Source organism: Pyxicephalus adspersus, chromosome 12, assembly GCF_032062135.1.
Source record: "Pyxicephalus adspersus chromosome 12, UCB_Pads_2.0, whole genome shotgun sequence".
NCBI classification, from domain to species: domain Eukaryota; kingdom Metazoa; phylum Chordata; class Amphibia; order Anura; family Pyxicephalidae; genus Pyxicephalus; species Pyxicephalus adspersus.
In genome coordinates this window covers 48,815,857-48,833,905 of record NC_092869.1, presented here as the reverse complement: position 1 = coordinate 48,833,905, position 18,049 = coordinate 48,815,857, and the positions used below count along the sequence as shown (strand labels likewise).

Sequence of the window (18,049 nt, the reverse complement as noted above, 5' to 3'; positions counted from 1 at the left end):
TCAGTGATGTCACCGGTTTCTAGTAATTGGATAGGCTGTTTAGTGATGATTCTGGTTTGTATGGAGGAATATATAACACAATGGTGGTTGAATGTTGAGCTTTTGCCAGCAGTGGCTCAGACATTCCTCCTCAGCAGTCACAGGACAGATAGGATTTGTGCCGTTTGTAAAGCTTCAGCTTACTGGCGGAAGAATCCATTGATTCTCCTATAACTGTATGGCCTGGGTTATACCGCTCAGCAAAGCAGGGGAGCCTGGAAATGACCTTCATGTGATATTTACTGAGCAGCTACCTAACTTCCTGTCACTGATCAGACAAAAAGTTGTGTCAGCAGAATGCCAAATTCCATGCTGATCTTCTAAGGATCACATATCAGGAATTCACTGACACCCCCGCCCTCTACAATATTATCATTAACCATTAGCGGACCTAAGCTCTACACAAAGCTGCATGAAAAATATTCTAGGGATGAAAAATTTATTTAAAGAGCTAACATACTATTCTTAGAGAAAAAGCTGCTCTAGCCTCCCTTCAGTGCCGGTCATGTGGTTAGCAGCCTAGACTTTTGGTCACATGGTCTCTGGTGAGCCAGAATAAAATGGGATCATGTGACCTGACGATCATTTCCATCCCCAAAGATGGAGCAAAAGAGATGCCAATGGCCAAGCTGAAGATCCATACCAGTGCGTCCTTTTCTAAGCTGATCCCCCAACAGGAATCGGGGTCTCTGCAGAAACGTTGCTCCAACACATCCAACCAATAGCTTTGCTAAGCTCAAGCTTCTTGCTGATTGGAGAGCTCTAGCTGCCACCGAGTAGGGGATTTGTCACACCACAGGTAGAAGGGTTCCTTCTGTAAAGCATGCTGGCAGGGAAAGGCTTTGCTGCTCAGGCTGTGGCTGATTTCTCCTTTGTCAGGAAATAAATAAATCCTTCATGGTTCTGCATGTAGCATGGAGCTCAGTGTGCTGCAATGCTGCATACATAGCCAGGCATCGGAGACAAAGATGGCGGCTTCCGGTGACAATGGGCCCCGTCATTGCTGCAGGGAGGCTGCACACAGGTAAGTCTGCGCTATAATTGCAGAGCATGCTGTGTATAGATACAATGGCAGCTCATCACCCACCAGCAGGGGGAGTCCTCACCCCTTGGCCCAGAGAATCAGGCAAAGTACCCCAGCTCAGCAGTTTTGGGTTCTGAAGCTGCACATTTCATTGTTTTTGTAATTTACAATACAAACATGGCTGCAAATCTCTGCATGTGTGGAATCTTCAGTCTCTGTGTTGCGGGGGACAGCGGGGAGTAGCAGACACATTTCCTCACCTCTCATCCTCGTTTTACGCCGCTTTTCCATGTGACATCATTTGTCTTCCAGGTTTCCATGCTGAGTGTCATCCATGTTCCGGACAGAAGTTACAGACTTCCATGCAGAATCATCTATCAGTATCTGCTCACTGCACAGGGCCAGTTCTATGACCTCAAGGTAAAGCGCTGGCAAATGATGAAATCTTTGTGTTTGAGACTGTAAAATACAGCGCATTTTCACATAGAAAATAAGAACATAAAACCCAAAGCTACTTTCAATGTAAGTAAATTAATATATTCAAGTCCTACACCTTGCTCCTGGTATGGAAGCAGCAGTCTCTCTGCAGAAGTCTGGGTCACAGATAAAGCTTCCCAGTGTGCAGCACTCATTCTCCCTATGCAGAGATCTGACTTGGGGGGTTGTGTGCTGAACAGCTGCAGAGATACCACGGTGCCCAATTCTAGCTCAGAGCCAGCTCCTATGCCCCTGAAATATATTTACTAATCTAAACCAAAAGGACATTTGTGTTTTGTTTCACTTACAGATTCAGCTGGCTAGCTAGCTGGCTGTTTGTCTTCAGTTGGCCTATAATTTTCTGAGTACTGATGAAAAGGGAGGGGGAGCAATAGAAGCCAATCAGCATCAGCTGCATTGCACATGTGTTGGCATAGTGATGACCTCATCAGTCTTCTGCTGCTCCTGTATTTCCTAGTCACAGGCTGAGGCAGGACCAGACTGTATTGTATAACTTCAGCAGAGGGGCCCAGGATCCGGCTGTGTTGTCCGGTTGGGGTATCTGAATCACAAAGGCTGGCTGACCTGCATTTTAAATGTCTAAACTTAATTAAATGCCAAATAAATAATTTCACTTTTCACATTTCCATTGTTGGTTTTTATCTTTACTATGCAGGTTTTATGTGTAAATTTATTTTATGTCTTTTTATTTCCAGCAACTTTATATGTCAACCACGGAGCACAACTCGGAGTCCCCAGGAGGAGAAGAAATTCCGGATTGTTCCAGGGATAGAGAACTTCTGGAGAAGTTGGGGCTATCGGAGGAACTGCCTGATGATGGGGGCAAGGACTGCGTGGTGTGTCAGAACGATACGGCAAACTGGGTGCTGCTTCCCTGCCGCCATGTCTGCCTGTGCAATGGCTGCCTAACGCGATTCCAGCACTGCCCGATATGCCGAGAGTTTGTCCAGGAAACCTTCCCATTGCTCAGCAGGACACCGCCAACCGGCTGAACTGACCGGGAACACAGCATGCTCCATCAGTCCCTCCACCACGGGAGCCTATAGTGTAATACCATGGTCATATAGACTGCGCAGTGCATATGTAAGAGGCGCTGGGTCACCTGATATTTATATCCAATAGTGACTCCAGAACCAACTAGCTTCAGTCAGGCTGCTAACATGTAATACGGCGCCCCCCAAAGGGATCTCAGAGAAGTCCAGGTGTTTAGGAGAAGCAATATTAGCATTACATTATATTTCACAGGGCCTGATTTATTAAAGCTAAGACTGGAGAAGATAGAATATCATGGGAGAATCTGGGTGATCCAGTAAACAAGAAATGAATCTGGTCCTGGATTTTGTTTGGTTTGTTGGATCACCCAGGTTCTCCCCTTGGAGAGCTCTTATTACCTGAGCCCATAGAGTCCACAGAAAATTGTTACAGTGATAGAAGCGTCTGAGGCATTTCTCATATCTATAAGAGCAGTATTACAGGATCTCCCCGATGAATGTCTCAACCCCTGAAAAGTGTCGGAATTCTTGTACCCCTCTAACAAAACGCAAGTGGAATAATATGAATTATGATGTGGGGGCTTCCACAGGGCCCCCCCATAGGTTTGGGAAGGGGTCAGTGACCTTCCAGTATTAGGAATGTGAGAACTTAGAGAAACGCACACAGAGGGAGCCCAGGATGCCAACCCTGACCTACCATTGGCTGTTCACCTAAAAGACACAACTGTGCCCTTCAGGTCCCTCATTACCCCCACAGAGGCCATTGGCCGATTATTAGGATGTCATGTGACCGAGCTTGCCAGTGGCAGGATCTCCATGCAGGACACGGCAGTGACATAACCGCCCACCTGCATGTGCTGCTGCTTCAATGGCGTATTACACTCTGCCGCAGGGAAGAGACATGCAAGCAGGTGAATGTTTTCACTTTAGTGATCTACAAATATTAATAATAATGTTTTACTTAAATTTTATTGGATTTTAAAGATGAAGGTTTGTCAGCCATAACTATTTATAAATGTTTCACCCAGAATTCACACATTTTTCCTAATGTGATGGAAATCATTCACTTCCTGGGTGATAAAGCAGCGATGGAAGCTGCAACTCTCTGCACAGAGGTGATTCCAGTACAATCCACAGCTTCCATCGCAGCCCAAACACAGATGGTTTGTTTTATAAATTACTTTGTATATAACATTTGTGTTTTTTAAAATGTGAATGTGAACGGATTCTGTTGTAACTCTTCCATCAACCTGTAATTTATAAAAGTATTTCAGTGCATTTAGGAATACAGAGGGCGGCCATTATTTTATCACCTTGGGGTCTCTGCTTGGTAGTGCTGCACTGTTCCATTCTGATTTATTGAAAATAGAAATATCTAAGGGGGGTTCCTGCTCTTACCCCCAGGAAGGACAACCACCCCCATCCTCCACCCAATCTGGAAATCCTTCCTGAAAATGCCTTACAGCCATGGAGTGCACATGATAAAAGGGTAAAGGAGACAAATATTTCACAAATAACAATAATGATAATCGGAACTTTATCACTAATAACAAATCTCTTCTTTCTCTTCCCGCCCCCAGCCAATCCCTGGCCTGGGTTGTCCCAAGCGGCCATCTTTCCTCTGGGTTCTTTATGGCAGTCGCTCGATTTTGCACTGCGCAGGGGTGGGAGTGTCGAGTCTTGTGCCAGATCCAAATAAACCAATCTCTAACCAAAGGCATGAAATCCGGTGCTTGATTTTTAACATTTGAAGAAAGCCTCTGATGATGCAGCACCAAATCTCATGATTAGGCAGAAAAGCAGCCGTTTACTTCCTGGTAAATTGTGCAAGGAGCACCCTTGGGTGATAATCAGGGCTAGGTTTCTGAATAGACCACCCAGGCCATGGCTTAGAGTGGTATAGCCACTAGAGGGCATACTCAGACCTTCCAAGTGCACTGTTTTTGCAGGTGCAGACTGCGCTATCTGAGTCATCATAGGGCTGCTGTACCTGGCAGAGCCGTAGAGCTGGAAGATCTGTTACACCTTCTGGTTGGATGTCACTGTGATGCAGAAAGCTGATTTTATTCTCTCCCCTTCTCTCTATCCCCCTCCTCCCTTTCTTCCCTCTCTTTTCATTTTCACCCTCTCTTTCCCCTCTCTCTTAGCGCAGAAAATAAATCCCGTGTACAAAGTATAGATCCTGCCCTAGCGATAAAGCAGTGACAGAAACTGCACCTCCTAGATGAACAGACTAAGCGGCCCTTTTCTATAATGATGACATTGTGATGATGGGTTCACTTTAAATAAATGAATGATGTAAGCGCTGCAGTTTCTTATCTGTCCACTAGGGGGAATGTGAAGAATGCAGAATAGTCAATGGGGATCACCAAGGGATGAACCTCAATGTATTCATTCATGGCTATGCTAATCATGAATGTCATTGCACCACGGTCAGCTCCACATCTGTACTGATAGGAAAACAAAAGATGTTCTTCATAACATTCTCCCCCGGACTCCAAATGAAGACATTTGTGTCCTTTAGTGTGCACAGTGTAATGGAAAAGCGGGGTCTGCATGTCAAAAAACACAAAATACAAGCAAATAAAAATAAATAAATAAAACAGTGCCCTTTGCTAAGTACACATTTTACTAAGTATTGTGAAGATTTCCCCTAAGCAGAACAGGAAACTTTAAATTCTAAAAAGCAGATTTTGCTGCAATAATCACCTTTAAGACAGAACTGTGCACTGCAGTAACACCATCCAGCCACTAGCTGTTATCAGTGTTCCCGTAGGTCAGTGTTGTTTATCATTTTCCTATCAGCCATGGCTGTCCCGCCCCCCTAAAGCTGCATGGTATTAGGAGGGGTGGGCATAGCATTTGGACTGGCTGTGTAGCTGTATAAGGGCCCATCTTGGACTTGTGGCCCTATCACATCAGACGAGGATCAGATGGGTGCTGCGATCCCTAATATCAGGTAAACTAGCTGTGAATACACTGACAGCAATGCATTTCAAATTTACTGATACCAGCCCCAATCATATGACGTTTTATTGGTAACATAAATTGGAGGGAAATGCTGCGAGTTGTATGTGAACTCTTGCATTGGGGTCTCAGCAGTCGCCCTGATGGGGTCACAGACGCAAGCCGCGCACGGCCGATATAAAACTCCCACAGAAAATCTTCCAATTCTGAGCTCCAGGAAGATTCCATTCATTGTATTTGTGTCTCTTCCTGAGATTACAGGAGACCGGATTTTTCTCTGCTCTGCTTAGGTAGCTCTTGCAGGTCTTGTCCCGCCCCCATTTTTCTATATTAATGAGGATAGACACACAAATATAATAACGGTCCAATCACTCAGCCAAGCCCCCCTCCCCCAACCTTTCACTTGCTGCAAATCCCATTCAGCACTTTTGTTTTCTTGAATGAATTGAGTCATGGATGGGTCACATGACCCTGCGCCCCCCCTCATACCCATCTAGGGGGTTTATTTTACAAATATTCCCAGCCGAAGCTCAGCAGGGGCAAACCCAAATATTTTGTGTGATTTGGGGATAATGGGATTGGCCGATTTCTGCCGCAGAAATAATATTCTGGAAAACACAATTCTGTGTATTATGAGAACAAAATCTGCAGCTCTGTATGGGAAAAGTCTCCGCCCCCTCTGAGGGCATGCGGGTGAATGTGAGGGCATGTGGGTGAATGTGACCCCTTCCTGTGCCGCACCAATGAGAACCTAAAATCCTCAATATACTAAACCAACAGTTTGATTGCACATGTGCGCTACAGAAACATGCGCTCAGTCCGGGCAGTGGACAGCAAACAGCTCCTCGGGGGCGGGGCTACATGTGGCTTCTACCTATGGCAGCTCCATTGGGGATGAATGTGGGCGGCAGTGGGAGGTTCAGTACTGCTCACAAATCTGCGAGCGTCAGTTCGTGCAAGGTGCCAGCCGCTGGGGGCCACTCTCATGCTCGCCCATGGGCCCTTTACTTTGGGGCACTCTATGCAGCAGGCACATTTATTGGGCTGGGTGGGCCGGTCTGGTCTTCTCTCACCATGACAGGAAATGACTTATGAATTATTATTTAGGGTGACAACGCTGACTATTAATTCAGCACAGTAAGTGAGCGTTGTCACCTTAGGACAGGAAGTGTGTCAATGGCAGGATCACCAAAAAGTCTGATAATAAGGAATGCAGCCCCGGTATGTAAGGGCCGGAGAGTTCCAATGATGTATTTCTGGATACCGGGCGAGTTTCCCTTTGGGGTCAGACAGCGGCGTCTCTGGATTTACTGCAATATAAGGCTTGGCGAAGGAAGCGGTCGGGGGATGGTTGCAATATGGAATGCGGTTGTGTTCCAGGCGCTTGTTCCACTGACGTCAGGCCGGCGGCAGCACTGGACAGCTGGGATCCCCGGAGTCACCGCTCCATATTGTTTATGTAATCCTCACATGACGGTCATACGACGGCCCTCACCCTGCTAAATATATAAATAAACTTTAAGGAGATGAATGGCGGAATGCAGAGCTCAGCAATAACATAAAATATTTGTGTTTATTATCTGATCATTGGTGGCCCCTGCTGATCTCCTGCAGCCACTTCACAGCCATTACAGCTCAGAGTTTATAGCAAAGACGAGGCTTTCTGCATGAGGCCAGTAGTGGGCGCTATTATTATACCAATGCACTTCAAATCTGCCCCTCAGCCCTCCCTTCAATAAATCTGCCCTCCAGCCCCCCCTTCGTTAAATCTGCCCCCAGCCCCCCATTCATTAAATCTGCCCTCCAGCCTCCTCTTCATTAAATCTGCCGTCCAGCCCCCCCTTCATTAATTCTGCCCTCCGGCCTCCTCTCCTGGACTCTGATTTCACTGCATACATGTGCATTAGAAACTGCAGCAAGTCAGATAGACCCCGCCCCCTTTACTAGCTGGATGACATCTAGCCCCTCCCACTCCAGCATGACCATCTCTGACCACGCCCCTTCATTCATAGCTCCTCCTACCAGCTGTGATCTGCCTGCATTGCACAGAGAAGTACAGGGACCATATAAGGAAATCATTATGCCCCCTGGGGGTATTATGGGGGGTAAGTGATCAGGCAAGGTAGGTACAAGCAGATTGATGTACAGCTTTAAATCCAGCTGGGATTTGTAGTGCAGAGAAGCCGGATAGCTCAGGGTGCCCCCTCCTCCATGAGGTCACTGAGTATTCAGGGCGTTCCCCCCCACACACGGGGAAAGATTCACAAAGAGTGAAATGAGTTTCAGCTGCTTCCATATCAGATTTCTGCAATGTGAATGTTTACAGAAAAAATACAAATCTGGGGGAAAACTTCCCGCCCCTCCCCCCTGGGGGATTCTATAAAATGCTGAATTCTAAGTGACCCCCAGAATGATCGCACCCCAACGCCCCGCAGATACATTGGATTCTGGGGTGTCATGTGGGCGGGGCTTATCCCAACCCAGGGACACCCAAGATTGGGGCTGAGCAGTCCTGAGAACCAATATGGGCCCATGGCGGGGTAAACAGTATGGCGGCTAATGCACCTCAAATGATGCCCCGCCCTAATGCTGCATCCAATCAAAAGGTCCCAAATCTATGGAAGGTTTGCTTAGCAGTATTCTTCCCATTGACCCCAATAATGGGGCAACATTCCTTCAGTGAAGCTGAGTGAATCTGAGGAATGGTGATGGGTGAATATAGTGAAAGTGAGGAATGGTGTTGGATGAATATAGTGAAGCTGAGTGAATCTGAAGAATGGTATTGGGTGAATTTTGTGAAGCTGAGTGAATCTGAGGAATGGTGGGTGAATATAGTGAAGCTGAGTGAATCTGAGGAATGGTGTTGGGTGAATTTAGTGAAGCTGAGTGAATCTATAGACACCAATGATGGGCAATTTACCTTTCACTGACAATCTGATGAATAGTGTTGGGTGAATGCAGTGAAGCTGAGGAATAGTGTTGGATGAATATAGTGAAGCTGAGTGAATCTGATGAACGGTGTTGGATGAATATGGTGAAGCTGAGTGAATCTGAAGAACGATGTTGGGTGAATTGTAGTGTAACTGAGTGAATCTGAGGAATGGTGTTGGGTGAATTTAGTGAAGCTAAGTGAATCTGAGGAATGGTGGGTGAAGCCGTGTTGCAGTCAGTGGAATGCTCCGCCCCCCCGTGTTGCAGTCAGTGGAATGTTCTAGGCCCCGCCCTCCCTGTATTTCGGTACCGCCCCTCCCTATGACGTAATGCTTTATGTTAATGATTAGCATGTGGGGTGCTGGGCAGTGTGAGGGGGAGGCGGACTGAGGCTGAATGGCGGAGCCCGGGCGGCCGGAGTGATCCTGGGACTGCCGGCATGCCGTGACTGCTGCTGCCTTCCTGCAGGTGAGTGCTGGGGGGAGGGGAGACATGGCACAGGTAGGTGGGGGGTATTATCGGTAGGTGGCATTGGCAGTGATGGAGTGGTAAGTAGAGTAAGGTGGGGGAGCCGCATTCCTCTGTGCTACAGGTACCTGGGGGAGGGGAGGGGTAATTATATTTTGGGGTATTGTAGGGACTATCAGCACGCCTTGGTGCCCCCATTGCAGACATTCTCCCTCTTTGTGCCTGTAAAATCTTTATTTCTCCCATTTATTGCCATTTTCAGACAGTTTTCATCCCCGCATAGAAGTCGGTGCCCCCATCCCCCCCCGATTATTAATTTCCAACCGCAGAGTCCGGAAAATGTCAGCGGGGTGATCTCTGTTCATTAATGGCCAGGCGAGGGGCAGAAAATCCCATTTTACCCCTCTATGTAGGGGCATTAGTTTCCCCCCCCCATGTAGGGGCAGTAATCCCCCCCCATGTAGGGGCATTTATTCCCCCCCCCCCATTTTCTGCATTAATTAAACTTTCACGCAGTCTTCTCGGTGGTCCGCCTGTTACCCCTTTCATGAAGTGATCACATTTCTTATTTCTGTGACCTGGCATACAAAGGGCGACCTGTGTGATCATTGTGCTCATTTATTCCATCTATTGCCCCCCCCTCATGCCACTCGCCCCTTTATTGGGTCACTCGCCCCCCTCTCATGTCTCTCGCCCCTTTGTACATTTTACCTTTCATATTCTCATTGTAAACTCCCGGTGATCTGAGCCCGGCGGCCCCTCTCCCGGGGTTCCCGGGCTGCCGTGGAGTCTCAGCATTTTTCAGGCTTTTCCTTGCGCTCGGCATTTGTCACATCATTTTTTTTTTATTTTTGCAGTTGTGAGCATCGCCCTGGAATGCGGGTGTGGAGGGTCCGAGAAGGAACCCAAGGGGACGGCAGATCTGGAAATATTGAATCCACGTTTGGAGGAGAGAATATCTTGTGAGGAGAATGCTCGGGGCGGATCGGAGATCTATATATAAATCTTCAGCACTGCAGATTTAATTCAGCAGCCCGGGGGGGGGGGGGAGAAGCATCGTCTCCAATCGGCCCAAACTTTTCCCTGGAATCCGGTGGGCCCTCCGTAGAATCATGATGTTTCGGGATCAAGTTGGAATGCTTTCGGGTTGGTTCAAAGAAGTCGTGTAACCAGAAACCAAAATTACGGAAAGGGGGGGAAGAAGCATCGTCTCCCAATCGGCCCAAACTTTTCCCTGGAATCCGGTGGGCCCTCCGTAGAATCATGATGTTTCGGGATCAAGTTGGAATGCTTTCGGGTTGGTTCAAAGGCTGGAACGAATGCGAGCAGACGGTGGCTTTGCTGTCTCTCCTGAAAAGGGTTAGCAGGACCCAAGCGAGATTCCTGCAGATCTGCCTGGAGCATTCACTCATCGATTGTACCGAATTGCACATACTTGAAGGGGAGGCCAATAATCCCGGTGAGTTTTCTGTCTTTATATTTTACAGCCGATGTATTGGTATCATGGAGTACAATGACTTTCATTTCCCTTTCACATCATTACCAGCGCTAGATTCAGATTTCAGCATCTTTCTGCAGCTAATGCGAGTGACGGGTCGCTGCAAGTGACGTCCTTGTCCCATAACTAGAAGGCAGCCTGGGGGGGATTGGTGAATATTTCTGTGCTGCTTCTCTGTTCGCCCACCTATAGAGCTCGCTCCGTGCAATCAGATTCTTCCTGTTTGCATTCTGTGTCTGGGCCGGGCCAAGGTTCTGTCTGCTCCATGTGCATGGTGTCAATGGGCTCCCAATGCTCCTCTATGGCACCTCTCTACACTGCAGCGCAGGTAAGTTCCTTAAGTCGTCAGTGGTTGCAAAATGCATTAAGGAGTAAAACGCGTTAATGGAATCTAATGCGTTCTCTTTTGACGCATCGGGGTGCTTTGCTTGGCTTCAATTCCAACGCAGCATGCGACATTGGAATTCAGGCAATTGCTGAAGCATCCATGGAAACTGCCCAACTGATGGAAAGCCGTGATGACCGTATTGTTAATGATAAATTACACCGCAAATAACTCGGCCATGGTGCATTAGCTGTCCGTGTCCCCACCAGTGGCCGAGGTGCTGCATGCACAGGTACTTCAGGTAATGTATCGGCTGCAGTGGGGAATGATGCCGCTATGTTAGGTGAAGCGTTTCCCCTGCCTGGAATGCGATGGTTGTGCGCTATTTTTACTTTCTAGATAAGAAACTGAAAGTTATTTCCTTTCACCTGGGGCGTGCAGACCGCAGCTTTTGGTTAATGAGGCGAAGCGTCCCTGTGATGTCACGCTCACTTTCCTCAAAGTCTATTGGAAGCGGCAATGCGCTAAGGTGACGTAGAATTGCGATTCTTAACAAATGTGCAAACCTGAATTAATGTTTTGTCTTGGAAGAATAAAAACGTCCTCAACACAGCATTAAAACCTGATCCACATAGAGTGCAAAATACCCGCTGCCAGCTCTCAGGTGGACATGGCAGCTGACGTGGGTATGGAATGAGAATTGGCAGTTGCCACCAATCAGAAATCATCTCTAGGTAATGCAAACTTTCCCAAGATGGCCAGGTGGTGATTTATTTTATTGGCCTGGTGAGGTCATGCATGTCCCTTATACTGGATGCTAAAACCAGTGGTTAGACTCTTCAGTGCTCCAGCTTTCTGGATTTTGCAGCAGCTGCACAAATGTTCCTAAACATTATAATTTTTATATAAAGAGTCTTACATTGATAGAAGACAATATATAAAGTAGATCCAACTTTCATCCAGGTAAAGCACGCTGTATTATTTATTATCATGCTGCACTCTTTTTGCCTTTCCATGCATCTGATTTCCTAAATATTCATCTACTTCCTGTCTACATGCATTGGCTGCGCGTTATTGCTCTTGCTGGCTTTCCCAATGGTGGACCATGTCTGTGCCAGCAGATCCGTCCCCCCCCTCAGGGATGCATGTGAAGGGGTGACAATGCAGCACCGTAACTGGAGACCATTGCCGGGAGTTCAACACCCGCCTGTACCCTGTAGCACCAGCTCTGCCGCTACTTACCTGTCTCCTGCAACTTACCTGACCTGATTTGGAGGGAATAATGTGAGTAATTGTTCTGGTTGCCCTCAGCTGTGAATGAGCCCGGAGAATTTGCACCCCATTTCCCTGTAGATATAATGTTATATCTCTCAGTTTACAATTCATGGATTGGCCTCTCCCAGTATTTGTATTGGGCTAAACATTCCTGGACACCTGACCATCACTTCTCCTGGAACCATGGATGGTATTATGGATGTGGCCGCCTCTTTGCAGCCTCCGCTCTTTTTGGGAAGGTTTTTGCACAATAAGTGTTTGTGGGACAATAAGACTTCTTGAAAACGGTGTTTAGTAGGGTTGAGGTCACGGCAGGACACCCGACTTTCTCCAACACCCAAAACTCCTCGAACCCAAATGGAATATCATAGCACAATCATCCTGGATCAGAAAAGGCTTTCACCAAACTTGTCTCAGGAGCACAATTGTCTACTTACCTCCTCTGGTAACATTCAGGAGGAGGAGGAGTGTCCATGCACCTTTGGCCTTTTATCCTAAATACATTCATTATATTATGGCTGAAGAAAGCTTTTATTCTTTTTAGCTGAGCTTGTCTACAGCATACATGGCATTTCAGAAGAACCTTGAGTTTTGCCTGATCTGGGTGAAGGGGGCACATCACACTTTTCATCAACCACCCGGCTGTTTTTGGGGGGGCTATTGAATAGTTGGGTCACAATACAGGGGCATCCTACAGCTTCCCCCACCCAGTGTAAAAAAATGTGTAGGGAGAAAACTTCAACCCCTCATGATCTCTAGGAGAGCACTAACCTATGGCATTGCTTCATTTGCTGACCCAGCGAGTCATCCGCTGTCCTTCATTGTTACTGTACAAGCAGGTAAGTGTTCTCTTGGCTGCAATGGGTTTTATTTTGGTGCCTCCTTTGGCTGGTAACACTTAATATTTGCAGAAATATACCGTATTCCATGTTGTCATTGGAACTTCTACCTACACTGAATGGCCCTAGTGTACATGAAATATGTTTTCCTTTTTTCCATTTTGGATGTGCTTGATAAAAGCGCCGAGTTTTGTGGTGACGCGGTCACTAGAAGGAACGTTTCATTCTTCCATCGTTCTCTTTTCTATTGCACTGTGTCTTCAGTTTCCGTTATGTTAGTGGGGGCAAGTGACTTCTTCTCTGGCTCCTTTTTGGAATAAGTAAGGCAGGTCACGTAGAGTCTGGATTTTCGAGGCTTTTTGGCAAGCCTTGCTAAGTTTCTCTTTAAATAACGTGCTGCATAAACATGCAATTACTACTCCGGGCAGATTATTTTCTGATGTGTGTTTAACATGGTGGATTAAAGGAGTAAAATAAGTGACGGCATGACTAGTTATTTTCCCCTGAATGAGGGTTGGTTTTCCTGATGGAGTCTGAATGTGTTTTTATTTCCTTATGAATGGAATCATCCAGCGATTTCTTTATACCTACCCAACAAGGTGATTTTATTGCATCCTAGCCCTGTGAGTTCTCTCTTATTGGAACACAAAGGGGGGTGAGCAGGGGATTCGGTGGTTGGTGTTTTTGTACGGTGTGAAATTCCTCGGGCCTAGGCACTGCAGTATATGCAACAGAGCTCTCAGTGTTTGCACAGAGCAAAGAATGCAGCGGGAATCTGTCCCAGCTGTTCTGTAATAGAGCCTGCTTGGTTTGGCAGCTGCTGTGTCTGCCAGCAGAAGTCGGAGGCCTTTTCCTGAGACCTGGATGAGGGGCTGAGAATTCGGGCCGTCATGCCGCTGCAGTCCTGACACCCCACTTGTTAAGCCAGGCAAGTTCCAGGACAAGGAAGATGCGCTGCCTGACCGGAGTGAAGTTTATCCACCCCACTGACATATTGGTGCAATTGTGTAAGCCTGCGAGTTTCATTGGAGCCTCCAGAATTCCACAACCTTCCAGCTTCCCTAAAAAATATATGAAAGTGTTTGGCCATTGTATGTAAACTTGTCTTGTACAAAATATCAGAGCACCAAAATACTGCAAGGAAAGGCTGTACCGGCTCCACTCCAATTATTATTCCAACAAATGGCAGACAATTGTAAAGTGATCCCGCTCAATTCACCCAATTATGGCTTTATTTATGGAGTAAGCTTCCTTATTATTCTGGGCTGGGTGAAAACTCACCCACCATCACAAACAATAGCCCCTGCCGACCATCACGAACAATAGCCCCTGCCGACCATCATGAACAATAGCCCCTGCTCACCATCATGAACAATAGCCCCTGCCCACCATCATGAACAATAGCCCCTGCCCACCATCACAAACAATAGCCCCTGCCGACCATCACAAACAATAGCCCCTGCCGACCATCACGAACAATAGCCCCTGCCGACCATCACGAACAATAGCCCCTGCCTATCATTTCCACCTCAAGCCAAGGGTATTGTATTGATGTCAGGAGGGGATCCAGTGTATTGATGTCAGGAGGGGATCCAGTGATCACTGTGGAGGACACACAACATAACTGGACAATCTCTGAAGAACAGAGCGGGATTTAGCAGCACACGTGCCAAAAGTATTTACACTCCGGTGTATCCTCCCGGTGAAAAGTTATCACGAGAAGATTACGTTGAGGTTCAGTCTGCGTCTCCTTTTTGATTTTTATGTATGACCACTGGAGAAGACATTGAGTGGTATGTACAGGTCCATTGTTGGCCCTTTATTTAGGGGCCAATCACTCTTCTTCATTCCTGTTTGTTGCATTAACCTGCATCGTGTGAAGTAAAGACAATGGACAATACGGAATGACGGTGCCCTGCAGTGATTTGCAGCGTTGCTTTAGGTGCCTTGCAAAATAAACGGCACTGCAATGAGCTTACACAGATTTTTTTTTCTTGGTGATTTTTAAAATTTTATTGTATTTATATGTGATAATGAAATATTCTAAGATTATAAGAGAAGCCGATCCCAAGGCACATAGGGGTCACATTCATTCAATAGAAAGGGTATTGCAAGGTGTGTTTCATTTTCATCCTTTACAGCTTTGATAACGCACCTTTGCTGCCAAGTGGTTTGCAAAGCGCGATATTGCCTGACCCTGGGGCAGATCTGTACCTAGCCTATGGGATATTTTCACACATGATTGGCAGGACCAAAATCAACTTTTATGGCCCTCTGGCAGCTGTTTCTGGGTGGCCACCATCATGTTTGTTCAAACATAGCAAGAATTGTCGGCACTTTGACAGGTGAATATGAACTGCCTCTATTTATTCACCGAGGATTGCGGCTGTGCAAAATGACGTCCACCATAGCGCTGCGTTTAGGAAGCGGTAATGTCAGACATTTGCAATTAGAGAATTGAATATTCTCCCTTCATGTCGGGCTTTATGATGTCATTTGAAGTATATCAGATCGCACTCTTGACATGGTGAAGAATAATCCTGCAAACTCCCCGGAACTCAAAGTAAAAAGTACCGAGCTGCCTTTTCCAGAATCGGGCACTAAATCCAAAAAGTCCAAAATATTCACCTTCTAAAGAGCAAACCCTAAAGAGAACCTGTAATGAGAGAGATATGGAAGTGGCCAATAATTTCTCTGGCATCAATAATTTTAATCTGACCTGATACAAAGAACAGAATGCTGCACTCCTATTGGTTAAACTGATTCTAACTTCCTATGAGGATCACAGAGCCCCTCCCCTTTTATATTCTGATGAGCAGGGGGCGGAGCCTCGTAGAAGGTGTCAGCGCTGCTCCATAAATACATCGTAGTGACTTGGTGTTGTCACCCAGGTGTTCTGTAATGTTAACATGATTTCAGAGAAGCCTGTAGCATGCACAGGATAGTGAATACTCCTTTCATGTAATTTTATTTTTTTTTTTGGTTCTCTGGCCTCTTAATTTTGTTTTGCCTTCTTGAAATGCACAAAATGTTCCGCAGTTGGCGTGACGTGCCATGGTGACCTGCTGCTAATTCATGTAAATGATACATAACCGGGTGACATAAGCAGATTGCCATGTCCTCGCTTGTGCTGTAATTTAAAATGAGAAAGCGTGAAGGGAAGGCGACGTTGGAGAGAGCATGTCTGAAGAGGAGCTCGCTGCATGTGTCACTCTGCGGATTTAGTGGCTGTAATGATAGACGGCTGGGGGGGCCACAGTGCAGCATGGGGGGGGCACGGTGCAGCATGGGGGAGGGCACGGTGCAGCATGGGGGGGGGGCATGGTGCAGTATAATTTGCACTTATCTGAAATCTCGGCAACAAATGTGCCCCCCATGCTGCCCAATGAATTGGCACCCACCACTGCAAAGCTTCACTGGCGTCTGTTGGATTTATACTGCTATCCATTATTCCCTCATTACTGGAAACCCAAAGATATTCCAGAGGTAACTTTGAGCCAATTTCTATCCAAAAGCGACATTTCTTTGACTTGAGTCTAATACTTGTGAACTTTTACCCAAAAGCAAGTCAGATTTTATTTATTTTTTTGAGTTACTTCTGGGTCTGTCTGCTGTGTTTAGTGATCCCAAAGTCAGATGTGATTCATGTGCAAGACATTTTCCTGATGGTTTTGCAAGCTTCCTTTGACTTGTTTGTCATCTGTCTACACTTCCCATCAGAAATCGACCATAGCAAGCCATTTCCCCTAAAAGGAGGACTCCGTTTCACTTGCTTTTGGATCTGATGCTTGTTCAGCAACTCCGAATCAATTCAATAGTGAGCTGGAGGTGACTTGCTGCAGAGTTGGGCCAAAGTAACCAAAGTCTAAGATCAGAACCAGGGCTCCTACAGGGGGCGCTAGGGGTTCCTGGGGCAGTTTGTACCTCTCAGCTCAGTATAAGTGACACCAATGGTGGTTTTGGCTATCTGTAAGGGTGACATTTTTCCAACTGGCCAGCAATGTAAGATGAATTCCTCCCACTAACCCCCACACTAATATACTGTGATCTGTGGGAAAAATAATAATGGGAGGGGGCTCCTGAGACCTGGGAGTTATTTTAAGGTGCCCCCCTTGTTCAAAATGTTCAAAATTATGTTCTTGGTTGTCACAATGTTTGGTAAAAGGGCCAAAAAAATCATGTAACCTTTTATTTAATATATTTCAATGGAGTTGTACTTATTTAACACTTCCCTCTATCGTATACAAATACTGTCACATGTTAGGCTGGGTCTACATCAGGGGTGGGCAAACTTTTAGTCAGGGGCCACAATCTGAAATAAAATTTGACAGAGGGGCCGGGCCAATGGGAGAGTGGGCGTGGCTATGCCATCATGATGCCCCTGAACGTGATGACATAACCCCGCCCACTCTCCCATCACAGGCTTATACCCTGAGGACGTGTTTGTGGCTCTGGCTGGTGCGCCCCCTAGCGGGGTCCTTCTCCTGCCCCTGCTCGGGGTGGCACAGCCGCTGACCACCCAAAGGGCCGGAGAAACCTTCTTATTGGGCCGTAGTTTGCCCATGCCTGGTCTACATGGACATTTTCTAAAAGCGCATGTTACTGTTCCTATTGTGTTTGTGTGTTTTTATTAACGTTTTAAAGCTTGTCTTTATATTGCTAGGAAATGCCTACGCCGTCGTTTTTAACTAGTTTGCAGATTAAGTGCTCAATGGAAGCGTTTACCCGCGTTTGAATTTTTTAAACGTTGCAAGCAGCGTATAAGATAAATGTCATAAACGTGCCTGAAGGAAACGGAAATGGTCGTGTAGACTAAGCCTGATATAAATAATAATTGCACACAGAATCTAATAGGAAAATAAATTGATTGAGCCAATCAATAACTTTACCATTTTGTATAAATTCCTGAGGTGCCATATATCGGATAGTTCCACCCTTCCGTCATTATATATAAAGCTGATTTGGTGGTCCAGTCAGTGATTTTTGCCTAGGCAGAGACGGCACCATCAACCTGCTGCAGGCAGTGTGAAGCATTTCCTCAGTCTCCTCTCCCAGTGATCAGACGGGAGGCTGCAGCCAGGGCCTGATCTGTTGGTGAACCAGGAAGGATTTGGATAGCGGTGTATGGGTCCAGGGTTCTGACCTAGGGTGACACCTGCAGAAGTATGGAGGGGAGCGGTGCCGTGATCCCTA

General features: G+C 46.6%; 2 protein-coding genes across 3 annotated transcripts in view; both read left to right on the top strand.

Moving 5' to 3' along the window:
* CGRRF1 (cell growth regulator with ring finger domain 1) overlaps positions 1-4,855 on the top strand; it is a 12,024-nt gene extending 7,169 nt beyond the window's left edge. Inside the window, exons 5-6 of the mRNA XM_072427531.1 lie at positions 1,376-1,483; positions 2,257-4,855. Of these exons, the coding sequence (XP_072283632.1) occupies positions 1,376-1,483; positions 2,257-2,553 (405 nt within the window). The 3' untranslated portion in view covers positions 2,554-4,855. The remainder of the gene's footprint in view (positions 1-1,375; positions 1,484-2,256) is intronic.
* A 5,227-nt stretch (positions 4,856-10,082) lies between these two features.
* The window catches only part of SAMD4A (sterile alpha motif domain containing 4A), a 54,873-nt gene continuing 46,906 nt past the window's right edge, over positions 10,083-18,049 (top strand). For both annotated transcript variants that reach the window (XM_072427530.1, XM_072427529.1), the window contains exon 1: positions 10,083-10,378. In XM_072427530.1, coding sequence (XP_072283631.1) covers positions 10,183-10,378 — 196 coding nt within the window. In that variant the 5' untranslated portion in view covers positions 10,083-10,182. The remainder of the gene's footprint in view (positions 10,379-18,049) is intronic.